This window comes from Pteronotus mesoamericanus, unplaced genomic scaffold (assembly GCF_021234165.1).
Source record: "Pteronotus mesoamericanus isolate MK-2021 breed Mesoamerican mustached bat unplaced genomic scaffold, CSHL_Meso_final scaffold_507, whole genome shotgun sequence".
NCBI classification, from domain to species: Eukaryota; Metazoa; Chordata; class Mammalia; order Chiroptera; family Mormoopidae; genus Pteronotus; species Pteronotus mesoamericanus.
In genome coordinates, this window is record NW_026555319.1 from 4,371,963 (window position 1) to 4,399,920 (window position 27,958).

General features: G+C 44.2%; 1 protein-coding gene across 1 annotated transcript; it reads right to left on the minus strand.

Annotated features, from left to right (window-relative positions):
- Positions 1-7,922: 7,922 nt before the first annotated feature.
- On the minus strand, positions 7,923-27,177 carry ANAPC7 (anaphase promoting complex subunit 7). The gene is made up of 11 exons (XM_054594108.1): positions 26,995-27,177; positions 23,298-23,484; positions 22,217-22,336; positions 18,994-19,105; positions 18,537-18,690; positions 17,445-17,587; positions 15,879-15,996; positions 14,400-14,596; positions 11,882-12,106; positions 11,076-11,226; positions 7,923-9,333 (listed from the first exon to the last, which is right to left on the minus strand). Exons 1-11 carry the CDS (start codon positions 27,093-27,095, stop codon positions 9,144-9,146), a joined length of 1,698 nt encoding a protein of 565 aa, XP_054450083.1. The 5' UTR covers positions 27,096-27,177; the 3' UTR covers positions 7,923-9,143.
- Positions 27,178-27,958: the final 781 nt, after the last annotated feature.

Sequence of the window (27,958 nt, forward strand, 5' to 3'; positions counted from 1 at the left end):
CCAAAAACCAAAACCATGACTCATCATGGGGTCTGTCAAAGGGACACAGGAGCCAAATAAAAAAGCTGAGCAGCCAAAACTGGAACAATCTGAGAAACAAAGCAGTACTGGGTTATAATCCAAAGCGTGAACTAAATATCCGTGAGTCCGTACTGACACAAATAAGCAAGAGACCAGGCAACTCCCACAGAGAAGAATCCCACAGAGATCTCTGTCTCCGCAGTGGGAGCTGTGCAGAGGGACCTTCCTTCCAATGAGCGTGCCCAGTGTGGACGGGGAAAGGGACCCACAGTGGAGAAACCTGACAAGACATGACCCTCAGCCAAGGGAGGTCATCTGGAGAGCACATCTCCTTGACCTGAAGGGTTAACAATGCCAGCTTACCTGTGGCCTTCCTACCCAAAGCACATAACCTCAGTTTAATCAAAGGCAAAATATCTGACAAATCTGAAAAGACATTTGGCAAAACACCTGACTGGTGTTCCTTAAAAACTGTCGAGGTCATCAAAAACAAGGAAAACCTGAGAAATTCACATCCGAGGGGACACATGGCAATTACGTGTAACATGCTATACTGGATGGGATCCTGGAACAGAAGTAAAAACGAAAGAAATCTGAATAAACTATGGACTTTAGTGAATAAAAATGTACAAATATTGGTCCATAATTATAAGTATTATGACAAGTGTACCATATTGTTGTAAAATGTTAATGATAGAGAAAACTGAGTCTGGAGAATATAGGAACCTTCTGTAAGACCTGCTCAATTTCCCCATACGTCTAAAAATATTCTAAAATTAAAAGTTTATTTTAAAATGCTGGGATAAATACATATTTTTTAATCTCCATAACTATAAGATAAGTACAGAATTTCCAGGAGGAAATCTAAGAGAAAGCAAGGAGAATCAGAACATCCAAGGCCATTTTCCTCCCAGTGGCCTCCACCTATCCACATGGACTAAGGTCTGAAAACAAGCAAGGTTATGGAGCTTGCAGGGTGCAACAGGCAAAGTCAAAATCTAGGGCCCACCAAGAGTGGGAAGTCTCATGGACATTAAGCTGTGACCCTAAAGGACAGACACTTCGGGGTAAAAGCAAAGCAGAAGTAAACTCGCCTCCTTCCCCAAATCTGAAAACTCTGTAGGCAGCACTTCCACGGTGCTGAGCAGAACCAGGAACACATGCTCACCGGAGAGAGCGCGTCCACGCTGGCCACTGAGCATCTGCAGCCCCAACTCCAACCTGAAGCCCTTGAATCTTCAAGGTATGTGCTGTAAGTCACAGGCAGTACCCCTAACCACTAGGCAGAAATAAATGTAAATCCTCTCTAGAAGGAGGCACCTTCACTTCATGTCTTGGGAGAGCAACACGCTTGTTTTTCAAAGCAGCACTCAGTAAAGGGTAACCAAGTACACAGGAAAACAAGGCACCGTGAGTGACAGCCAGCAGGAATGCACAGGACAGATCCACCCAGACTTTCCACATTAGAAGTACTGGATACAGACAACAAAATGTCCCTGCTCACAGTGGCTCCCCCTCAATCTGTGGGGGTCTTGGAAAAAGAAAAGCTGGAAGATATGGAAAGAAAGTTAAAATACTTGGAAGATAGACTGAGAAAGGTGACAAAAATCAAACAAAGTTTATCACAATTTCAGAAGACAAGAATATGAGAAGGCTATTATTTAAGAAGAGAGAATGGATGAGAATTTTCTAGAACTGGTAAGACAGCAACCCACAGCCCTGGCTGGTGTGGCTCAGTGGATTGAGCGCTAGTCTGCAAACCAAAAGGTCACTGATTCGATTCCTAGTCAGGGCACAGGCCTGGGTTGCAGGCCAGGCCCCGAGTTGGAGGCCTGTGAGAGGCAACCACACATTGATGTTTCTCTCCTTCTGTTTCTCCCTCCCTCCCCCTCCCTCTGAAAATAAATACAATCTTAACAAAAAAAAAAAAAAAAAAGCAATCCACAGATGCAAGAATCCCAAGAAATCACAAAGGAACAACAAAAAAAATTCAGCCCAGACATAGCATAGTGAACTGCAGAAAAAAAATCTTAAAAGCAGCAGAGGGAATGAAAAGGCATCACCATTAAAGGAGTGACAGGTGCGACTGCTGACTTCACAGTGGTCAGTGGAGGCTAGGGGACAGTAGAATTACAGCCTCAGGTGCTGAAAGAAGTGACCGGCAATCTAGAATGGCAAACCTGGAGGAAATACACATTATTGAAAGAGCCAAGGTACAATATAGATACTTTCAGACAAACTGAGATTCTTCACCAGCAGACTTGCACTAGGGGAAATTCTAGAAGGGGACAGGGGCAAACAGTAGGAGCTACATGAAGGCCTCTTGCGAGGCAGGAGCCGGCCACGGACCCGGCCAGCTCTGAACGTAGACACGCTGGTCCGTACGCAACCAGAGGCAAAACTAACAAATCCACAGTAGGGAAAAATGACAGAAACCTAAAAAGAACAAATAGAAAGGATACTAGAAGGTGTCAGAGCCAGTGCCAAATCTAACCAATAACATTGTAAGAATTTATTAAATATGTTATTCTTGTCATTCTATTTCTGAAGGAGTGACGGAAGCGTGACCCAGATGGTCCCATTTGGAAAAGCAGTCTGCACTTCTCATGTGAGGCCCAGTTGCCGGAAGACACACAAACATGTCCAGCAGTCAGCCAGGAAGTGTTGGGAAGTTGAAATTGGAATAAAGTCATGGGTGAAAGATGATCCAAAAATTAAAAAATAACTTCCCCGGGCCAGAGGCCCATGCAGGAAGGACCAGGCCTGGCACCGGGAGGGGCTCAGGGCAAATCAGTTGGTCCTGCGCCAAAGGGGGCCCAGCCCATAGGCCAGAGAGCAAAGCTTGACCCCAAGGGGACAGAGCGTTAGCCCTGGAGGCCACTCCCTCCCCATATGCCCCCCACATGGCTTGAGTACTGACATCCCCTCTGGGAACAGGCCATTGGCCTGAGGCCTCCACTGGTGGTGGGGAAGAGGTCCTTCCTCGGAGGGGCTCAGCCCTCCTGGGTGAGAGTTGGGGGTCCCCTAAGTGGGCTCTGGAGAAAGAATGGAAACACAGAGGACACGGGCAGCCAGCACCCCACCCCCCATCACAACAAAGCCCATCAAGCACCCGCTGCCCTCGGCCCTGGCCCTAACGCTGGTGAGATCTCACCTCAGTCCAGGAACCACTCCCCAACCCAGAGCTAGCAAGGACCATCCTATGGGGGAAGAGGCCACTAATCCCAAAGGGCCAAGAGAGTGAGGACAAGAGTCCACCACAAGCTCACAACACCAGCAAGAGGAAGTGAACGGGGGAGCTCCCGGTTTGGCCCGAACCTGAAGCCAAGGGAGGCCTCCCTGGATAGGCTCGGGTGCCTGGGGGGGCCACGGGGCAGCCTGGGCTTACACATTCCCTGCAGGGAGAAGACCAGCCAGCTCCCTTGGAAGTTCCAAAAAAGATCATTATACCGTTCACGCTGCAATCCCCTCCTGGGAATTTACCCAAAGAAGGAAAAAGCTGTGAGCACCAAGGTCACCAGAGGGTTGTTTACAAAGAGAGGAACACTGAAGATTTCACTGGCCAGCCTGAGCTGCGTCCTGATGGCGCTGCCCTTGCCAGACGGTTTGGCAGTCTCTGAACCCAGCAAGCCTGCAGACGTGCTTGGGGCGGCCCGCTGTCTCCTTGAACAGGTTTGCCTTGAACAGGATTGTGCAGTGATCACAGTGAAGAACGCACTGAAGCTCCAGCGCAAGAAACCCTGGGCAGACGAAAACAGCCATGTCCGAGACTTGGTTTGCTCATCTATAAAATGGGGCTAACCCTTCCTAGGCTTCGTGGGTGTACAGCTAAGGATGTGATAATACAGGCAAAGGGTCTGCCCTGTGGCCTAACCCAGATGAGCGTGCAAGGGGTGGCAGCTCAAGCAAAGCAAAATGACGGTGTCTATCACATCTAAGACTAGAAAACCAGGGGGATGCTGTGCCGCTGGTGCCGGCGAGGCTGTGGGAAACAGGCACCCCCGGCGGTCGCTGGAGAGCAATCTCACAGCGGCCTCAGAGCACATCCTCTGAGACCCAGAAATTTTGCTACACGAAACTTGACCTCTGGCCATGTCTTTGGAATATTATGCCAACGTATGTCTGTGACACTGCAAACTAATGATCACACAAAACCAGAAACTGCCCACCAAAGCAGATGGGTGACAGAAACTATGCCATCCACAGATGAGGTTCTGCGGAGTTGTCAAAGGACACAAGGAGAGCACAGTGACATCCTGGCAGGGATTTCTGCGTGTGCGGCGTGACCACTTTAGTATGCCTTACATATATGTATTAGTTAAAAAGCTCAATACCATTTTCTGAATATGTTACCAGAAATTTATTTTGCAGATAGAGGGATTCAATACAGATTGGGAGATAGACATATTTTATGTTTTTATACCTCTCTCTGGATTTTTTAAAACCATGTGTTCATTTCACTAAGAAAAAACCACAGGCCCAAAATGGCATCACTCATGCCAAAAGCCTGTTGCACCAAACCTAGATTTCATACCTGGTCTAACTGTGATTAACCGGCCTGGAATTTCTGGTCAAGCACCAATACTTGGTCACATGGGACCCTGAACAGGCAATCTGCATGATAAAACCCTTTCCCTCCTCTTCCCCCAGAGAAAGGTGGCCCAGTCCCCTAAATCATCCTGTCTTGTCTTTTCTCAATCGTCCCCTCCCCTGCTTTCTGCCTGTAACAACCTTCCAGTTTGCACAGCCCCTCCGAGTGCCCTTCTGGTCATTCGATGGGATGCCGCACGATTCATGGGTCACTAAAATCAACTAGATCTTCCACTTACTGTTGGATTTTAAGAGTTTATATAACATATAAATACCTGTGTTAACAGGATTATTTGGATGGCAGGATTATAGATTTGGGTTTTTTTTTAAGGTTTTTAAAGTATCTGTAACAAAACCTACGATCCTAACCATTTGTAAGTACAGTTCAGTGGCATTAAGTGCATTTACATGGCTGTGCCACCATCTCTAGAACTTTCCCAACAGTCCAAATGGAAACTCGGTCCCATTAACCGCTACTTCCCATTTTTTCCCCCTCCTTCACATCTACAAATTTGACTCCTCTGGGGACCTCATGTAAGCAGAATCCTACAGTATTTGTCCTTCTGAAGCTGGTTTATTTCACTCAGCATACTGTCCTTGAGGTTCATCCATGTTGTCACATGTGTCAGTATTTCCTTCCTTTTTAAGACAATCACATCCTGGCTGGTGTGGCTCAGTGGCCTGAGTGCTGGCCTGTGAACCAAAAGGTCACTGGTTTAATTCCCAGTCACAGCACATGCCCGGGTTGCAGGCCAGGTCCCCAGTTGCAGATGTATGAGAAGCAACCGATTGATGTCTCTCTCCCTCTCTCCCCTCCCCCCTTCCCCTCTCTAAAAATAAATATTTAAGAAAAAAAAAAAAAAAGACTGAATCACTTTCCATTGTACGGGTTTGTCACAGCTTGTTTATCCATTCATTCATCCATCAACGGATACTTGGGTTGCTTTTACCTTTACAAACATGGGCGTGCAGACATCTGTTCAAGGCCCTGCTTTGATTCTTTTGGGTATGTACCCAGAAGTAGAATTGCTAGATCATAATTGTTTAAATTTTTGAACTGCCAGGATGTTTTTCCACAGTGGCCATATCATTTTACATTCCCACCAGCAACACACACAAGGGTACTCTATTTTTATATTGTTTTATTTTAATGGCTGCTAAGGAGACTGAGTTGTGGGCTTCTGGCTCATTCCTAGTGTCGCTGGTACCATGCGCGGTTTGGAAAATACATGACATGTTCTGTGCTGGCAACAGCTGACATCCTCCACGGCAACCTGGGAAAGCCCCACACACCTTGGCCCCAGCTGGTGGCAGCCCAGGTGCAGCCAGGCCAGGTCATCAGACAGAAGCCCGCCTGTCGTTGTTGGCTGGTGCCCCGCCGGCTGCCCCTGGGTAGGGAGGCTCTGGCGCAAAGTGGAAAACCTTGGCACTTGGAATGACCAGGGCACTTACCTCCACAGGCCCTCCCAGTACCAGGGATTCCTGACGGGCCCAGTATGACTGCTGTCCCCGGAAGCCAAGGTGAGGTGCTTGTTGAGTCAGGCCTCACCGCCTGTCAGCAGAGAATGCGGTCCTGGCAACACGCAGCGCCTGCGGCCATGGAGCTGGCTGAGCAGGCCTGGGCATGGGCTCCAGGGACCTGGCGGTGGGAGCCGTTCCCCACCACAGGCAGCTCCAGAGGGGGCCCTGGAGGTCAAACCCGCAGCTTCTGAGGCCCTCAAACCCCCTTCCTTGGGTTTCTCACACTATTAGGACCAGGGAACACCTGTATCGGAAACGGAAGCCAGAGTGGGAGTGACAAAAGATGCAGGTCCCTGGGCTCGGGCTCTGGACTTGGATTAAGATTTGGTACCAGGCCTGGAGACCTGCACCATTGGGAAGCATCCTCAAGTCTGAGAAGATTTGGGAAATAGCTGCCTTTGTCCTCTGAGAACTGAGGCAGGCATGTGACCCCCAAACTAAGGCTGTTGAGGACTCCTGACCTCAGCATTGCAGGGGCCACACCTGCCAGACCCTGGGCACAGGGAAGGGGTTCCAAACGGGAGCATGAGGGGCCAGGCCAGAGGGAATGGGGCACCCCTCCCTAGGACCCCGCTTCCCTGCTCTGCTGAGGGATCTTAAGGAGAAAAGGGCAAGGCTTCAGTGGCACCGCCAGCTCCAGTTCCCCAGGGAAGGGCTGGCAGTCTGGTATTTACCCTGACGACGGCGATGAAGTTCACAGCGGGCGCCACACAGAGCTCCGCCCGGGCTTTGTTCGTTCTTAGACCAGAGGCAGATGTGGGAGTCCAGGCCACGGGGGCGAACCCCCCACGCTGCCCCGAAGCACCGACAGCTGGGACTTTAAGAATCTTGTTGGTCTCATTCCAATCCTGTGCTACAAACAACCGGCGGCGGGGAGGGGGGGCGCGCGGGGGGGGGGGGATGGCGGCAAAGAGGTGGGGGCAGGAGAATGATAGGAATCAGTTAAAACATCCCCATATGGGCTGGGTGAAACTCCAGACCCCAGAAGGTACCTGTGGTGGCTGTGGGCACCTGGGAGGCCACTCATTGTCAGGGTTGCTTGGTCTCCTAGCAGGTGGTTCAGTGGGACAGTCACGAGTAGGGCAGCCTGACTCTGCCCCTACTTCCTGGGGCTCCCTGCCCAGTCAGTTTTTTTATGAGAACAAGTGACAGTGGTAGCACCAGTTGGGATCTTCAGTCCCCTCCAAGCAAACTCCTCTCATTCTTTGATGTGGACCACGAGTATTTTCAATCCTACATGGAACGCTCTAAAAATGCAGCTTCACTTGCCTCTTCCACCTGGAACCTGTCAGGGTGGAAATGCTGGAGCTGCAGGTCGCAGGAGCCTGAGAGATCTCGCTCTGGTGATGCTGGGATGGAGGGGCCTGGAGTGGACAGACTGACTCAGGGGCTCCCACAGAACAGAGAGGGCCAGCCCAGGAAAGGGGAGAAACCTAAGGGCGCCCATGGAAAGGGTGCACAGGGCCTGGACCCTAAGGCACATCCTGACCCCAAGGGAACCTCAGAGGTGACGGTGATGAGCCTGACAAGCAGAAATACGATCGAGAGGGCAGGGCTCGGCTCCCTCCTGAGTCAGGGGAACGGCCACGCGGTTTCACCTTTTCTCCTGCCTTTTCTCCCCGTGCACTGACTGGAAACGCCTGCTCGGAAGCTGGCTGAGGAAGGATCGGAGGCTGCATCCCGGAGCAAGCACTCAGGCCGTCACCTCAACCGCCTGGTGGGCTCTTTAGAAACTGCTCAAACAAATGCTGCTGCCCAGGCTTTGGTTCTCATGCTGAAAGATACTTTAACAGTAACTTTTTGTCCATTTAAAATTGCAGTTACCAGATGTTCCGAGCTCCTAAACTACTATACATTTCCACTGTTTTTACACTTTAAAACTTTCCATTTACATCAAAAATCACATTTTGTACCACTTTTGACTAATTTTGTTTTAACAGGAATTTGGGGCAAGTTGTGCCACCCCCCACCTGCACTTCACTTTCTGGGTAACTACATTGTCAAAGGCGTCACTTGTTAAACAAGGGGGCGAGCACAACAGGATCTAAACCCAGGGAACGAGACCCTACTACCTGACAGATGCCGAAACCAGACAATGACCTCAGAGCTCCCACCAGCCGGACGGAAACAGTCTAAAATCTGGCCAAGGGCTATCCCCCGGGGCATTTACCAATCAAAAAATGCAAATGGATGGACCAGCTCAATGGTACCTCCGGTTCCCAACCCTACTTGCTTCCAACACTCTGGGAAGAAAGGGAGTCTATTTATGGCAATTAATGCTGGGGTTGAATCAATGCATTGTGTGTGTGGGGGGGGGAAATTCTATAAAGGGCTCCCATTCTGATCAACCCAACACCATTACTGTACAAAAAACAGTTTTATTAGTTAATTAACCCAGGTGTATCTCTTTTCATGCTCTAGGTCACACCTTTCTCAGATCCGGCCCAGGCTCACAGGCAAGTTACCAGATTAGCAAATAGGAAAATTGTTCTGCAAAATAGCAACTGTCAGCTTAAGGCATTACTAACATTGCAGAAGGAAGCAAGGTTACTGGGGAAGTTCAGACAGCCCAGGATGATGATTTCTGGGACATGAAACCCTCTCTGAAAGGGCCAACCCATGCTGCTGTCTGACTCAGGAGATGACACTCTGGCCCTGGGTGACCCATCCACAACACAGACAAAACACTGTCTATTCCTCAAGTTCAGGTTTAGAAATTAGTTATATAAAAAGCACTCTGCCCCAGAAGTCCCAGCACCATGGTGGGCCTCCCAGAGGGCTCGGTCCTCCCTGGCTGGAGCAGGGGAGGAGGGGGGATACATGGAAGGTTGGTCAGGCTCAGTTTTAAAAAATGAAGTCACTGCTAGGAATATGGAGCCAGGGGCAAAAACCCCTGCTGCAATCACATGCTGAGTCATTGTCCTCCCAGAGCGCGGTCTCCTACGGTTCTTTCAGTCCACGGAAGCGCTCGGGGCAGGGCAGGCCAGTGTGGCCTCGAGCTGCCGCCTGCCTCACTGCATGCCGAACCACTGCTCCTGGTCAGCCCACTGGGCCGCCTCACTGTCGCTGCCCTCCAGGTCCCCTTCTTCCCCACTCCCTTCCATGTCGTCCACATCCTCCTCCTGAGTGGCATCCGTGGGACTCTCCTCCTTCTCCATCTTCTGCATCCCCTCTAGAGACTTCTGGTCATTGGGGTCCAAACTAGGGGACAACAAAACAAAGGAGAGGCCTGAATCTCTGCCTTGCTTCTGGCTGGCTGACGCGTCATCCCCCTGGCACGGCAGCGGAATGACCACCCACTTGCAGGGACGCGGCTAATGCCTGGCCTCTCCGAACAACTCCAGTTCCACAGGCGGGATCGAGGGAGTCCATCGCTAGAAGTGAAAAAAGGCGTCTTGTCCTAATTTTTAGACTTCTCAATTTGAGGTGTTCTTCGCGTATTTCTTAAACTTTTTCATACATCTCCCCTAGCATTATGCTAGAGAAAGCTACCAGGTAACACAAAAGTAGTAAACAACCATTAACAGAGAAATTCAAATGATTCAAATGTAATTTCCTAACAGTAGTGGGTTTTTTAAGCTACAGGGTTACAAAAAAATACTTAGTCTTCTGTGAGTAAAACTGTTCCACATTCTTATGATATAAACAAATATATCACCATTTCAGTAGTTAACCAAAATCATGCTTACCATGGAACACGTTTGTCAACTCCTGGGTTAGACCCCAGGACCCAAAGCAACCCCTACCTGAACATTCAAGTATAACAGCTAAGAACCATCACACGTGCAAAAGCCCCCAAAGTTCAAAAGCTGAAGAACATTTATTTACTTGGCTCCTAAGCAACCTTTCCTCTTTTCTTTGGGACCATCCCAGGCCAGCCGGTGTCCAATCTCTATCAAATCCCACCTCTAATGAAAGTCCAGCATTTTATTTTCTCACTTGCTTCTGGGCTTCCAAAAAGCAGACAAAACCCACGTGGGAACCCTGTTCCTACTTACGTAACTGTAGACTGATTTGTGTCCTCTCCTCTTCTCTGAAACCTTCCATACAGCTCTCACTCACACCCAGGGCTCCCCACCCTCTGCGCTCCCACCTTGCCTTCTAGAGGCTGCTATAAAAGCACTTAGCACATGGTATCCATCAGTGTGCACACCTGAGATCGAGAGCAACTGGAACTGCAGCATCCCTAGTGGCTGCTGAGAGGCCAGGCACAGGAGTGGGGCTCAGCTGCTAAACAGGTAAATGGATGTGATCAGACTCCATTAAAGACAGGCCTTCACCAGGACCTTACAGACACACAGACAACCCTCAAAGAAACCACTTCTGTACTAAGCAGTAAGAATACCACTATTTATTTAGTATTTACTAGGTACCAGGCACAGTGCTAAGAGCTTTACATGGAATAATCATTTAATCCCCATTTAATCACTTAATACCTTATAAGGTAGATAGATATAGACAAGGAAATTTGTTAGTAACTCGTCCAAGATAACAGGTGGTGAAGGTATTATCCAAACTTCAGAGCTTAAGTCCTTAACTATTACAGTAGGTAGAAATATGGGAAAATATTTACAATACTTTGATTTGAAAAAGCAGAATATAAAATATATACTACATATAACCCTATAAAAATACGTATATGTGTGGTGAAGGCCAGGAAGATGAGCTGCACAAATGAAAGCAGATGTTATAGTGCTGTCAGCTGGTTATGAGTGGAATGGTTCTTTAATGTTAATATACTTAAGAAAAAAATTTTAGAAGTCATGAATTCACATATTACTCTTCTAGCATTACTATTATTAGTTTTCAACCGTATGCACTGTGTGTGTGTGTGTGTGTGTGTGTGTGTGTGTGTGTGTGTGTGTTTCCGGGCTTCCTGTGACATAGTTCCCTGCCTTCTCTACCCCTCATTGACCTTCCCCCCAGGGAAGCTAAGTGCCTACCTTAGTGCTATACTATACTGGTCCATTGCTTCCTGATACTCATTGACAGCTACAAGGAAGTCTCCTAGGATCCGATGCAGGACACAGTCACTCTGATTAGCTAGTGCATTCCTCAACAAAGCAATTCCATCTTCATATTTCTGTTCTCTGCCTGGGAAAAAGAAAAAAAGGACCCTCATTTTCCAACTTCACAACTTTTTGAAAACATTTTCCCATCTCAAGTCTTATACATAGAACCACAATCCAATCACAATCCAATAATCTATTTGTAGACGTTGTCACGAGATCAGTGGTGTGGCAGGAAGTGAGAACAAGCTCATCTGGATTCCTATTCCATTAGAAAATCTACAGTTTGGGTTCTGGTTTTTTTAAAGGTACTATTAACCTAAGTTCAAATAAAAAGCCAGCATGCATTTTATTTGCCAACCTAGCCCAAACCTAGGAATTCATCGTAAGTTGAAAAAACCAAACAAAAACCCAAAAAACAAAAAAAACCCCAACAACCAAGGGTAAAAGGGAAATCATAACAGAATCCAGATGGGTAAAAACCAGTTATATTCAGTCCAACCAGATCAAAATGAGCTGAACAAGTACCAACCAAGTGTAGCCCACAACAGTCAGTCACTGTCAATCCAAGCAGGTCTAAGCCACATTTGGTTGTGCTAAACCAATCCACCTGGACTCAGACCTACCTCAAAAGGAACACACGTGTCTGATCACCTGTAACCAGCTGGACTGGGGAAGCCATTTGAGATCAGGTTTTATGAAATTAACAATGAACAAGGAAGTAAATAAAACACACTTACTAAGTAGTTCTGCTTTTTTCACCACAGCCTTAATGTAATCCGGCCTTTGGTTGAGGGCTTTATCTAATAAAGTTTTGGCTTTTTCCTGTGTTACTGGGTCTTCGAGACAAACGGTGGCTAAAAGGGTAAGGGTCTGTGCATTTGCTCCTAGAGTTTTGTAAACGTTGTTAGCCATTACCATCGCTTCACGAATACTGTTGGAGGCTAAGTAACATTCAATGAGACCTGAAATAAAATGCAGAAAGATCAACCGCATTACCATTCCAAGCCAGGCTTCCACTCGGACAGTTTTCCAAATTACAGACCTTCAAAGTTTCAGACAAGGGATAGGCCAGGGGAAAACTTTGGTGGTGAGATTACACTGGAGGGTATGTTGATGGAATAACTAAAAAGTGCTCTTCACTAGAGCATTTGACAGAAATGGGAAAAGCCTGCACTGCAAAGCTACCTTCAATTAGTGAAGGAACAAACACGCCTAAATAAACAGAAGTGTGCAGACAGCCCAGCTGAATGCTGGAGGAACAAATGTGACACTCACTGTTAGCTGAAATAGTGACAGATGTTTCCAACAAAACCCAAGGTTCCTCTTAACAAGCTGTTAATTTCCAGCTGAGTTCTGTCACTTTCAGTCCTAGGTTTAAGCTCCTACAGTCTAAAGTAGATGTCCAGTTCTACACACTAAAGGCCCCTGAGAACAACCCAAGGAGGAAGGAAAACTTTTTCATTTGAAACATAAGGTTATCTCCAAAAGCATCCCCAAAAGCATCTGCTAAGGGCTTCCCTAAACTAGATGGAAAGCACTCATCAGATGGACCAAATATAGTGAGAGTGGCAGCTCCTGCCTCTTTTCATACCAACAGCAAGACGGGTGCCCTATGGAGACACTTTAAGTAGAGACAACTGAGACAACTCTTAACTTCTCATGCCAAAAAGTCGAGGAGAACAGAGGAAGTACTTCTTGGCACAAAGCACTCATCAAAACAGAAAAATAGCTTAAACCCGAAACCCACACGGTCCCTGGCAGATTGTCTCTGTTCACTCCTCCACCCTAGGAGCCTTTGTAACATTTGTGCACATTCCACCACACACTACAGTTACTTAACCAGAAATTACCTAACTCTTGAGGGTAATGTGCTGGAGTCAGAATATGGTTGTTTGCAACTAACTGAGAATTATACTTCCTTGCTACAGCTTCACTGGAACGTCCAAAGGAAATGGAAAGAATGCACTTCAGTACTCCAGGGCCACCTCCAGTAAGGGACGCTGGCCTGGAGGTTGCAAGAAGCACCACAGGGCATAACCAGAGTCACCCGGATCCAATCTCCAAAGGGTGGCTTGAGTGAAGGCAGCCTGTGAAGCCTCACTGGCCAGCTCGCTGGGGAACAGCCTTTGCCCCCAAGAACTCAACCAGCTTCTGTCCAGACACTGTGATGGTGGAGCTATTCAACTGCATTCCTGGGTTCTAGTAAACCAGGCCTGCAGCACCAAGTAATTAGCACAATAAAAGCAGCTGAGAGGTAGAGAAGTAAAAGTTTCAGGATTAAGAATTTTTATCTGAAAGCAAAAGCTAGGTTTGCTGGGGTTTCTTTAAGAACAAATCCACAATAGGCATAGCTCTCTAGCTACCTAAGTGGACTTGTCCTTCACACCAACTTCCATATTTTATTTTTCAAATTTGAACTCATCTTCCTGTTAACAGCAAATCACTCCTAGACTCTTGAGTTTATTTTTAAATTCTTATAAAAAAATAAGCTTTGGAGGAATCGCATCTTGTAAGCTCTATTTTAAAGTCTGTGACTGAGTCACCAAATATTGCCGAGGCTGGCACAGCTCCTTTGAACTTCTAGGGTCAGTTCACATGAATTTAAAATAGTACATAGCACAGTTTGACCCTGATCGTGCCCACTCTGGAGGTCACAATGAACCAACCAGTTCCCACAACCAGCACCATCATATGAACATGGAGTTACTCTTTAAGTAGTATTTCTGGCCCATGGTAAGACAACTATGAAAAAGAAAAAAGTCATAAAAAATAACCAAGTGATTCAGCTCAGTGCTAGCACAGACAGATTCACATGGGAGTTTGCCACATTTGAGAAACCAAAAAAAAAACAAAAAAAAAAACCCAACAAAAAAGACCTTAACTACTTACAAAAAAACAAAACAAACAAAAAAAACGAGAGAGAGAGAGAGAGAGAGAGAGAGAGAGAGAATGAATTCTGAAAGTATGGAGCAAAAAGTCTCAAGTAATTTAAAATGCCTAAAATAGTGATTTCCAAACTCGCCTGAACATTAGCATTATCTGGGATCTTCAGAAAATGCTGAGGCCTCTCTCCCATCCCCAAGTATTCTGATTCAAATGGTACTGGAGTGAGCTGGTATCAGACTTTCAGAAGTGCCCCCAGTGGACTCTAAATGTACAACAATGTGTGGTAACTGCCAGCCTAACAAAGCCTCCGGTCTGAGTGCTGTGGTCACACCTACAGATTAACACTGTCACCCAAAATTCTTACCTTACCTTCGTAACAGTCTAAACGACAAGGTGCAAGCCGTATAGCCTCTCGAAAGTGGATTATTGCTTCTTGGACTCTGCCCATGTTCCTGAGTGCTGCTCCCTTAAGCAGCAAAGCTTGAACACTATTGCTGTTCAACTGAATGGCCTTGGCTCCTAAATAGAGGGCCCGAGAGTAGCGTTTGCTATAGAAGCTATGACACCTGGAGAACAAAACCAAAAGTTATCTGAGAGAAGTCTACAGGCATACCATGCTTTATTGTGCTTTGCTGCTCTTCAAAGATGTTGCGTTATTTACAAATTGAAGGCAAGATCCTCCACCAATAAAAATATGACTTCCTTTATTGCAGAGGTTGGAATTGGACCCACAGTATCTCTAAGGTATGCCTGTATAAAGAAAGTTCAGCCAAAATTTAAAGAGAAGACCCTCTATATAATCATTACAAGCCACTCTTAACCTAAGATACTGGGTTGGCCAAAAAGCCTGTATGATTTTTTTCCATAAAATAAAAGATACATTTTTCATTTTCACCAACTTTATGGATTTGAATATTTTGAGTGTGTCAGCTATCTCCTGCGTGGTAGAACATTGATTGTTCTCAATTAGTCTCAATTTGCTCACTATCAATTTGCTCAGCTGGTCTACCCAAAAGTGGAGCATCGTACAGCGAGAAATCTCCAGCACGATCCTTCGCAAACCACTCTAACATGCTCAATCATAGAACCTTCCCCATACACTGCACAGATCTCTTTTTGCGTTGCAGTTGTTTTTACCTTTCTTGAAATAATAAAGCATAATATGCCCAAAATGTTGCGTGTTTTCTTTCATCTTCAGTATTAAAATGGCAACACAAAAATTCACCAGTTTTGAGAAGTTTTTTTTTTAAACACACACTGATAAGACAGCTGCCACAATACAATCTAACAATTGTTTCAAATGAAGGTAGACTAGAGCTACTAGATGCTACTAGAGCCATCTTACAGGAAAAAACCAAATGAACTTTCTGGCCAACCCAGTATTAGTGAAAAAACAGAACAACAACAACAAAAAACAACAAACAACAACCTATGAAGTATTTATAAGGGGGAAATATTGATATAGGATAAAATTACGGAAAAGAACCTGATGATCTGGGTAGATTATCAGATTAGACATATTCTGAGAATTTATAAAGGCAGGTCAGTAACAAAGTAGCAATTCCTGGCCTGTTCACTGATGGCCTCCATGAGTAAGCACTAAGCATGATGCATTCATGACCTCAGTTAACACCCACCCCATGAAACAAGGGAATAATCCTCATTTTACAAAGGAGAAAAAAAGATTCAGGGAGATAGATCATGTGTCCAAAGACAAAAACCATGGTTTGAATCCAAGTCTGATTACCTCTTAAACTTATGTTTTCAAACTATCTTCTATTGAAAAAAACACAAAATTTCCTAAAGAAAGTTTGAAAACTCGGGAGGAAAGGGAATGCATAAACATACCCAGAGACCACCCAGGGTTCTGCATGCTGATCAGAAATATTGAAAAGGCGGCAGCCAAGATTCTCCACATCCTCCAGCCGCCCTTCCCGTGCCAGGAGGTAGCCATATATGTCCATTCCTAGAAAGGAAGGGGCACTTTAAACGAAGCAGCAGGGGCCTTCATGAAGGAGAAGCACCACCCTCAGAGCCCACACCGAGGCCCCAGCTCCTGCAGGGTCTGAGCCCTTTCCGTCATCAAGAACTCCTTCCATCAGCATTCAGTTTCCAACAAAATGACTTATAAAAATACAAAACACATCCAAAACTTTAAAAAAGGCAAAGGAGTAGAAGGACCTACCTCACAATATGAAAGCCTGTAACTGTTAGAAACTGTTTGTCCCTACACACTGTTGTATGATACGCAGCTATCCTAATCCACAACCAAAGGCCCAAAAAGGGTATCAGGTAAGTTCTCTCTTCCAAAAGGTCTAGGCAGAGTCAGGAATACACAGTGAATATGCCAGTTAGTCTTGGGAAAATGTTAGCCTATTCCAGAAAAAGCATCTAGTTCTGGAGTCTACTTCATGTGAGATCATCTCCCCACACTTTATTCTTACTCATGTTGTATAAAGAGGGGCCCATGCTTCCCGTCACCCATCTCGTACCACCATTCCCCTCCATTCCTTGCCTCCCCTTCAGATTCCCAGGAAAATGCCTCTCATGCCAAGAATACTGCAACACTCCCTGCCAACCCCAACTCTGGTCTGAGCTTCCCACTCCAAGCTGACTACGGACAGACTAGTAATTCTAAAACCCCGTCTTCATCATGGGCACAGGTAGCTTGGAGAGGAGAAAGAAGCACTGAGCAAGAGGGAGACCTAGAGCAAACAAATTCATCTTTCTGAATCTGATTCCTCTACTCCCTGCTCTGTCATTCTCATGGCTTCAATGCCTACAAGACTTTACTCTAAGAAGGTCATTCTGGCGGCCTTTTTTGGGCCTCTACAAGCAAACCTCAGCCCATCTATTTGACCTTACTTCCCACTACTATTCCTGAGCACACACTCTTCACTCACTGCCAGTCACCCAACAGCCATCCTATAGAAGGCCCCGTGGCTTACCTCTTCAGCTGCAATCTTATTTCGGATCAATGATTTTATTTGTTGTTCACTCCTAATTACTTCCTTTAATTACCTTGTCCCATTCTTAATATCTGTTCGCTTACTCCCTCTTAACTATACTAAGGACACAGTAAAGCTATATCCCCTGAAAGGACATCATGGTTCTGGGGAGGCCATCCAAATTCTCAGTCAGGCACATCATAAATCTACAAATCTAAGGAGAGACTGTGACTCCTTCCTAAAGAAAAGAAGCTAAATAGTGAACTGTGGTGAAATGACACCTGAATGAAGGAAAAACAACTGCTCAAATGGAATCACCCAAGTGTTAGAGACATGTGGCAGGGCTGCAACAAGGTAAAAGGCTACTGTAATAAATTTTACAAACTATTTCCATGAAAAATGACACCAGAAGATCACCCTACATTTTTTCCCCTATCTTCTCTGATCCGCCCCAGGAATTACTTACCTTTTATCAGATAAGGATCCAACATCTGTGCTTGTTCAAATTTGAGGACAGAGTTTTTATTGTCTCCAGCTCTGAAGTACAGATCTGCTAAGCTCCCCAGTAGATCCACGTTATCTCGCAATAATGACTTTTTCTCTAGTGAACTTTAAGATATTAAACATTGAACTTTAAAATCTGTTACAAATTCTCTTAGTTTATATAGGCATATAGGTAACAGGCATATAGGTACTACTTTTTTTGTGTATGTATAAAATTTTTCATAAGGAAAAAAACATTAAAAAAACAACTGTGTAGTCCTGGCCTAGTAGCTCAGTTGGTTAGAATGTCATCCCAATACACCAAGGCTGTGGGTTTAATCCCCGGCCAAAACACATACAAGATTCAACTAATAAATGCATAAATACGTAGAACACAAATTGGTTTTCTCTCTTTTTCTCTCCCTAAAATCAATCAACAAATTAAAAAAAACAAAACAAAACTCTATACATTGGACTTTCTTATTCTGAGCTTATGATTTTAAAAAAAGTTATATAGGGTAAGACAGTAAATATACAGAATAAAGCAGACATCTCTTGTTACCTAGACAGAACTTTCTGGTTGCAGTTTTTCAGTAATCACATACTCTATGGTGTTAAATGTAATAATGTCATTCACAAATGACAGCTACTTACTACTCAACCAAATGACTGCATAACACAAACCCCAGCCTGTTGTTCTTGGACTTGACCTGACTAGAAAGAAAATCCCATTCTAGACATGCAACCCAGAACAGATGCTGCAATAAATTATGCTTCTGGGGTGTGCAAAAAGATGTCTTCCACGTTTAAGCATGACACACTAAAGCAGTCTGCTTCACAAGGGTTACTACTTTTGCAAGAGCTAAACTTGGTCCAAGTTTACATTCAACAGGTGCTCAGCAGAGATTATTACATTTGGGACCATTCAGCGCATAAGAGACTATAAAGCCCAGGGACAGCTGGCTGCAACACCAAGAGATAAGCATTTAATTTTCCTGCTTTGCTAATTTAGATACACCAGACCTCCTTACAAGGAAAGGGCCTCAAGAACACTGAATTAATTTTTGGCTCTCACCAGATGGTATTGATTGCTCTAGAGTTGTCACCAGTATGCACAAAAGCATACGCTTTGATCCACACAGAGAGCCAATCCAAATTAGGCACAGTCTGGATCACGTTCATTGTCATTGATGCCACCTCTGCACCTTTTACAGATAGAGACAGCAAACCTAATCCAACAGAAAGCAGAAGAAAGAAGGTGAGACATGGCATTGCTCATCAAGTAGCAATAGGTTATCCTTTCCATGGGCTATAACCCATTCTTTCCCTATTCAAATCAAGATGGATATCACGGAACAATTCAATATTTATTCATCAGTGAAATGCATGACAATAGTAATGGTAATCTATTAAATCACTCTCTACATGTGAAACTTTTTAGAAAATAAAGGTATTCTACTGTGCAGCCAAGATTGAGAACTACCACCTCAGAGAGTAAACACTCCACACACACAGGCGGAGAATGACTGTACCTAGAATGGCATCGAGGGCTAATGGACACTGCCTCAGCACTTCCTTGTAGCTGGTGACTGAAGGGCGCTCCTGACCAGCCTTCTTGTACAAGTTTGCCAGCATCATATTTATCTGTAATAAATAAAAACAAAAGATAATTAAGATTAAGTGTATATTGCAAAGAAAATATTTCACCATCAGTTTATAAGTCCTGATTTTTATTACCAGCTACTATTTTACTTTGTACTAGAAAATCTACCCACAGCCCCATGTAAACAAAGGCCAACTCCATTCTTCAAGCCAAACAAAAAATTACTACCTTTGTATTTTCTATATTCTCCCATTTCTAAAAGGAAAGTCAAATTCCTTTCACTTACCCAACCAAAAGGTCCAATAGTATCTGGACCAGTGATGCTGCCTCTGGAAATGGGAGTAACAATCATTTGAGAAATGTTATAGAATTCTAATTACCTTGATTCTTTCTTGGTCTTAATGCAGAAGATGAACTACCCTAGAAGTGCTCAAGTTTACATATTTTAAATGCAATTAACATCAAGGATAGAAAGTGAGGAATTCTTAACGTAGCTAGCTAGGAAAGATCAGATGAATTTTCCCCAAAAAGAAAATGATACAAAAGTTCAATACTTGGTTTCTCTCTGACAATTAGTCTAGCAGCCAGACTCAAGCCTTTCTAATGCTTACAGCTTTGACCGACAGGTACTATTTGACTCATCCAAATTAGGCTACAAAAATCAAACTCTAACTGACCTTTAGAGGTACAACAATCCAGAGATTAGTCACACTATTTAAGTAGCATAAATCAAATATGTAACTCCATAAAGCTCTATAAAAATAATCCTTCCAAAAATGCAACAGGGAAAATTTGAGAAAACCTAAAATTTCCAAAGACTGTATACATTACAGGGAAGGTATAAATTATCTTAAAAGTCCAAAGAGAAAAACACAGTATTACAATTTAAAATTAACAGATCATAATACAACACAGAGTTTGCCAGATCATTAACCTAAGGAAGCAGCCAACATGAGGGCACAAGAGGGGGGAAAAAAAGCTAATCCCAATCTCTTCAATTATCTGTAGCTTTGTACACCAGATGTTTACTCCAAAGTGTCTCTAAAGATGAAGAACATCTGTTCCAATTATGGACTTAAGAGTATATAAAACAATCTAGGATGGCATCAGTCCACACTGATTCAAACAATGAAATAATGAAATACCAGAAATAAAACTATTTTTTATTTGGCCTCAGATTTTTCCATTTTAGGCTATGTTGAAAATGCAAAAGAAGGCACTTAAAGGAAAACTCCAGTATTAGTGTCAATACTTAAAAAGAGTATGAGGTTTAAATTTAAGAACTTTTCTTGACTGCTTAACACATCGTGACCAACAAACATTAAAATTCCCTTTAAAACTACCTATCACTACAAAAGAATGAGTTTTGAGTACCACCTAGTGAGAAATTCAATTCTTTTTAAAACAAATACTTTCTTGGGCATATCACAAAGCCACATTCAACCAGTTATAAACACAAGCAGTCATAATTTTCTAAAAACTGAGTGAGAAATTGTATGTTGGTATGCTTGCTCTTAATAGTTGAAGATTTACCAAGATAAAATAATCTCACACTGGAATTTTCCTTTAACATGTGAAGGAATGTGTGGCGGTGTTTACCATACATTAACAGACGTTCATTTAGACGTATTCTGACTCACTTCCTTGTCCTTTACACAGACTGAGAAGCCAGTTAACTCCCTAACAGACAAGAAAGAAAAACTGTAAATATTATAGGTTTATGCTTCAGGCACATATCTCTGTTTGCTCCTGACTACAACAGCTCTACAGAATGAAGGACATGTACTCCTAACAAATGCAGATTCCTCCTGTCCCTCTTAAATAAGGGCAGTAAACACCCAAGTGCTGGATACCACAAAACTGACTGCTTTGTCATTACCCATTGTTCCCAAAATCCTTCAAGTCATTAAAGAGCAAATAACAGTGCACTTCCAATACAAGAATGAATAAGTGTAATTCAAAGTTTATAATCAAAACGTCTTCCAAAAGGAAGATATTCTTCATACATGCAAAAAATTATTCTTTGGATAAGTCTTTTATAGGGTACCAGACACAATTTAGTATATAAGCATTCAAGCTTATTATGAGACAGCATAGTCTATCATATGCTTCCAAATGTTTTTAATAGCAGCCACAACCATAAAGTATATGGGGAAATAGCTTAATTTTAAAAACTCAGAAAATCATTAAAAAAACCCCTTAATTTGAGAGATACTTAAGCACATTCTCATCAAGTATGACTGGTTAACTTTGAAAACTCAGAAACACTTAGGTGAAAAAACACTAAATATACTAGGTCCTAACTGCTTAGGTTCCTTTTTTTTCTTTTTTTTTTTAAGGGCAAGAGAATGAACACAGACATCTTTCAGGTAAAATTCCTCACTGTTAAGCACAAGATAAAACAGTTTTTCAATGAAGAAAGATAGGTCACATGAGAGTACAAGGTAAAATATTAAATACTGGTGTGAATTCAATCCTAAGAGCAAGGATTTGCATTGTTCTTCTAAACTAGACTTAAAAACAAAACAAAAGAAAAACAAACCACTGTAGTCAAAGATGCCCAATATAACACTGCTTACAGAATAGAACTTAAAAAAAAATAAAGTTCAGATTGGTAACTTGCCTAAGTAGACACTACCCACAGCGTGTATGCCCAAAACTCAGACAAGGCACCAGATCTTTTTATTTCAGTTGGAGGTGTTCTGGTCACTCTAATATGTTGCCAAATCAAACACAAATACATATCCCACATACAAGTAAGTACAAAGGGATCTTGTAGACTTGGTTTCGAAAATGAAGGGATTAAACCACTCATTATCAAATGTGTACACCTACAGAATGCAAAAAATGAGGTTCTAAAACAGTACTGTTGCCATGTGGAAGTATACTGCAAACCATTCTTTTCTACAGCAAGAAAAACCCAAGCATAAGCACGTGTAGTATTCTCCAGCTACTACTTTCATCAGCTAAATTTTCAGGGTCTCACAAGAAGGTCACTCTTCTACCTCTGTGAACCCCTAATTCCGTTAACAAGGGAGCAAAGTGAAAATTAGAGGCAATAAAATGTTCAGATGAATTCCCTAGAGCATAGAGAAAACATGGAGGAAGAGGGGTGGACAGAATGGGGAATTGAAAATGATATAACAACGTACTTTGGGAGTTCTTTGTCTTGAAGGGATCCCATCCAGTGTAGCAATGGCATCTTTATCTTGTTTTAGCATTGTGTGACATTCAGCCATTTTGTATTTCACTTCAATTTCAGATGGCAGAGACTAAAAGGGAATGAAAACACCTCTTCAAATTATTAGAGTATGGCAGTTCAGCACATACAGTGCTATCTCATTTTTCACTTAAGAGTCCCATCATGCCCTGGTTGGTGTGGCTCAGTGGACTGAGTGCCAGTCAGCCTGCAAAAAAAAGGTCGCCGGTTTGATTCCCAGTCAGGGCACATGCCTGGGCTGTGGGCCAGGTCCCCGGCAGGGGGCACGTGAGAGGCAACCACACACTGATGTTTCTCTCCCTTTCTTTCTCCCTCCCTTCCCTTCTGATTAAAAGTAAATAAATAAATCTTTAAAAAAAAAAAATAGTTCCATCATATTCAACCTTATGGCTACAATTTAACTAGTTTTAACTAATGAACACTTTTGCTTTGTTTTTTACTATTATAAACAAAGCTGCAATAAGCAGCCTTTGTTATATATCCTGTAAATATTTTGAGACTACTATTAGAGTTAATTTCTAGCAATGCGATGGCTCTGTCAAATAGTGAAATTATAATTTCCCCCCTTTCATTTACTTAACTAATTATTAAGCAACTATCAAAAACTGGCAGGATTTCCCATGTATTTCCCTAGATACTCACAGTCATAACATTTGAGTTACATTTTAAAGTTGTACTGTCATTAGCGTTATAACAACATTTTAGATTTTGAGCTCTTTTTTTATAAAAGGAATAATGCATGACTTTGGTTACAACCCAGATAATTTATAGTTAATTCCATTTTTAGATTCATCCCAAGTGAATTTTGCTTTTAGCCCTTAATGTTTGGTTCAATGCCTTCTTTCGCCTAAGTGATTTTTTTCACTTTTGTTTCTCCATTCAAGTCCTCTTTAAAATTACATTTTATTTTACCACTTTCTTCATCTAATCAGCAGTTTTGTAAATTCTTTCAGTCTCTTGCTCCCATCGCCCCTCTCCACTCCCTTACCCCCATCACACTTCTCTCCAATTACCTGACTTTGTGGAGTGGATGCAGAATTTCCAGTTGAAGGTCTCACTTTTGAAGTTTTACTTAAGGCTTTCTTCTGCTGTAAAGCCATGGTATACTTACTCACAGCATTCCGATATTCCTTGTCATGAAAAAGAGAATCTGCGTGATACACCAAAAGCTGGTACTTCTGAGATGGGGAGAATAACTCACTAGAAAACAAAGAAAGGATATCCTCTACATGAGTTGTTTTGAAATGCTGGAAAACACATGCCTGCCCTTAGTGTCCCCTCTCAGTGTCCGAGCCTAGCACAAAACCTTATATAATGACAATTTACAAAAAAGTAAATGTACCTTAAGTGCCAGTTCCTAAAATTAGAGGCATAAGAATCATACTCTATGCTAATATGGTCAACACACCTAGGAAACTGCCTTAAACTATTGTTTTACTGTGTGTCCTTTACTTACTATAAAAGCAATGATACCTCTAAGTCTGTTGAAGTATACGGAGAGAAATGTAATATATCTTTTCTTCCCCTTCTTTAACCCAAGACTTCTTAACAGTTTGACAGATATCCATGCTCCCTCATATTAACATCAATTTTTAGTGTAAGACAAAGAACAATCACAATGACTTAACCAGTATTACCAAAGAAGGGTTGAAAAGTTGGAAAAAGAAACTTCACCACTTGAATCCTTTTTAGGAAAGTACTGAACAAAAAGAGGTTTGTAGGGAACTGAACACTCCAGATAACTGAAGAAAATAGGAATAGTGAAATGTACTGAAATATGGGAACAGAATAGAATAGGATAAGCAACTGGGATAAGAGGATTAGCCTTATTTGATAAAGGTTGTTTTTTTTTTTTTAATGTTATACATAAAAGTAATCTTTACTAGCACTAGAAGAATTTCTATTATCTCAGCAGTTTAAGAACAGTATAAGGAAACCAATGTTCCCAAACTTTCTTTAACCTTGAATATTGCTCACAAGTACTGTAAGTATCTAGAAGCTGTCTACCATTTTTAATAGGAAACACGTATTTTTAATCTCCTCTCCCACTCCTCCTCCATAAGTTGAAAAGAGCTTTCATGTTTTTGACAGGTAAAAGCTATAGCTGCTAAAAATGAAAGAATAGAGTCAAGGAACTCTGTAGACAATTAATTTCTTTAGATTAGTGGTTGCCAGAGACGGAGGAAAGTGGGATTGCAGAGTGACTACTAACAAATAAGGGGTTTCGTCTCCCTGTAATAAAATGTATTGGAATAAGACGATGGTGATGGTTGCACAACTCTGTATATATTTAAAACCATAGAAGTGTGTTATTTAAAAGAGTGAATTAATTTTATCTCAACAAAAATATTTTTTTAAATAAAGGATGAAGTTTAAACACAGGATATAAAGTTGAAAAGGAAATTCAAGGACTGAAACATTGAAAGGTACAGTCCAGATAGTTAAGATCTCTTCCAACTCTGAGATTCTATGAATTTAGTGAGAAATAAGGTTTGATAGAAAATGTTACTATACTCAGAAAGCATTCAGATATTTATATACTGTAACACATGCCTACTTATGCATGCAATTAAAAGGTGTATCTGCAATGATACATGAGAAATTGTTAATAGCTGTTTGCCTCTGGAGAAGGGAAATGGTGGGATGAGATTCGAGACTCAGCGACACTTATCTGCAGACCCTTTCTGCTCTGTTTGAATTATTTCCCTGTGTTGTATTGCCAATTCAGGAAGAAATTCTAAAATATAAATACCAAAGGCCAGAATTTAAACACCTCCTGAACCTAGGAAAGTGCCATTTTAACCTAGTATGGAGCCCAGCCCTGGCTGGTGCGGTTCAGTGGACTGAGCAACCACACACTGGTATTTCTCTCCCTCTCTTTCTCCTTCCCTTCCCCTCTCTTAAAACAAACAAACAAAACCCCTAAATAAACCTTTAACATTAAAAAAGTTAAAAAGAAGTCCAGTCAGAGGATCAAACTGCTTCTAACTGTCTTGTAACATCTTCAAGAACCCATAATAATGACTAACTGGTGCAGATTCCCAGTGGTGGAAACGGCCGCGACAAAGCACTCAGAACCAATGAAAGGCTCCGGAACAAACACCGAAGGCTGACAGAGGCCGGGGCTCCTCCCTGTCAACACTAAGTGGATGGTGGCAAAATGCTGGGTCTCGGGGAGCGAGGTCCAAAAGCGGACTGATGGAAGCGAAACGCGGCAGCAGCTGCACTGCACGCGCCCCCGGGGCCGTCCTTTTCGGCCCCACGAGCGGGGCGCGGGCAGATGGGCCCGCCCTGAGCAGAGGATTCCGTCCTGACACCACTTAGAGGCGGGGGCTGCGGCGGGTCACGATGGAGACTCGGAGCCGAAGGGACCGAAACCCAGACATCAGGACTCCTCCCCTTACTCAGTGCGCGAACGCCGACGGGGTATTTCACCTCCCGAAGGCTGCGTGCGCCCGGCAGCCCGTCCGGTCCCGGGGGCGCGCCGGCTGCCCCAGGCGCTCGGCAGACCGCATTAGCGGTACAAGAGCCGCACAGCACGGGCCTTCCAGGGTCTCGTCGGAAGAAAAAACACTAACTACGTGTAGGGATGGGTGTTAACTAAACTTCCTGTGCGGATCACTTTCACAAACACTGAATCATGACGCTGTACATCTGAAACGAATGCACTGTTACAAGTCGATTACATCTCCATTTTAAAAATTAAAGTGATGCAGAATGTAAAACAGGGCGAAGGGACAGAACAGTGAGCATAAGAAACGACTCTGACGCGCAGGGAAGAGTTCCCCAGAAGGGACATCTGAGTTGAAACCTGCCTAGGGAGGCAGGTCCGGTGCGAGAACTCGCAGCGGAGCAGCCAACGCCGAAGCCCCGAGCCGACACCGAGGTGGGCGCCTTGGAGGGCCAGGAGGCGGCGGCAGGGAGGCCGGAGGGCGGTGGAGGAGAGTCCGAGAGGTTAAACCGGGAAGAAACAGGTCTGGCCCCCTCGGCCACGGGAAGGAACTTTCATTTCAGCACCATGGAGAAACTTAAGGAGGGAGCGACAGGCACTGAAGACGGGAACAAGCCCTGCACTGCGTCCGTCGTAAGACTCAACAACGGGCGGCCCTGAAAACGAGAGCGGGGGCCCCTGCGAGTCCTCACACAGGCGCCTCTCACACCCATCAAGGGGGCTGCGGTTTTCGGGGGGTTGTCGAGGCGAGAGAGCGAATCCTCCTGCGACACTCAAGGGGAAACATCCGTCTCAGATGTAAGACAAAGGTACAGGACCAGGAGGCTGGGCCTCTGAGCTGCGCTGAGGGAGAACATGCTCTTCGGGAAGGGGCTGAGAAGAGAGGGGTCGGCCCAGCGAAGTGACAGTCGCTAAGCCTGGTGACAGGTACCTCGGGAAACCCTGCGCTCCCAACTTTCAGGGAACCCTCGCCAGGGTCGTCCTCAGAGCCTTCGCCTTCCATTTCTCGAAGCCACCGCCGCCGCTCGACACATTCCCCTCAGGGAGCTCATCCCAGCGCCGGGCACGACGCGGGGACCCAGTGAACTCAACTTGTGTTCCCAAGTCGGCTCCGCGCGACGAGGCCCTCAGTGACCCCGCAGCCTCAGCGGAGGCCCGCGGTCGCTCCTTCCCGCTAGTCCCCAAGCCCCCTCAGCCCCCGTTCCCAAACAGGCGCCGCTTTCTCCTCAGCCCCAGGCCGCTCCCCCGCCTCAACTCACGGGTTGTTATTACTCATTGTAAGTAACAAGCTGCTGAGGAGCCGCACGTTGGAGTGCAGCCCCGCGGCCGCCATGTCTCGCACGTGGTCTATCACATTCATCCTGCCCGGCCAGGCTGCGGGGAGCGGAGGCAGCTGCACGAAAAGCCGGTTAAGAGATCTTTAGAGAAGACTCCAAAATGGCGGTTTCGCCGGGGTCCATCGGGTCCACATGTGGCACCACCCCCAAGAAAATAGGCAACTACTGAAGTGCCTGGATAAAAAAAACAAAAACCTCAATTCCCCCATCTCCCAACCAGCCCGTCGCGCCGCTTTGAGGTGAAACGATTTGGTTTGGGGTTTTCTTTTGTTTCTTTTAGCAAAAACCACATCATCATTGTAAGTCGCACACTTTATTGAGGACTTACAATGCGATGAGGACAGAATACATGCTCAGTTGAAACGAGTCTTGGAGTTGTGTCTCTCAGAAACTAATAAAAACATGAGCATTTATCATAAATGAAAGTGAATATAGTAGGTTATGTATGGTGGGATTCCCTAACAGCTGCATTTAAATATTTTAATCAGGCGCCTGGGGCAGGCCTGCTTTTACAGTAACGCATGCGCACCACGCTCAGGGCACCACGCCCCCTCTTCTAAGGTATTGTGTGTACCTGCTGGAGCCAGGCTTCGCTCACCCTTTAGACAGACACCTTGGTCGTAAAGGGGTTTACTTTCGTCCTGTGAAATGACTCACTCCCTCAGAGTGAATAAAGACGAGGTTTAATTTTAGCCATCCCACTATGTGTAGTTTTAATTTGCAGATCCTTAATGACGTATGATGTTGAGTATCTTCTCATATGCCTAGTCCATCTGTGTTATCTCCTTTGGTGAGGTTTCTGTTGTGAGCTTTTCCTGACTTTTCAATCAGGTTGTGTTCTCACTGTTCAGTTTTAATGATTCTTTGTATATTTTGGATAACAGGT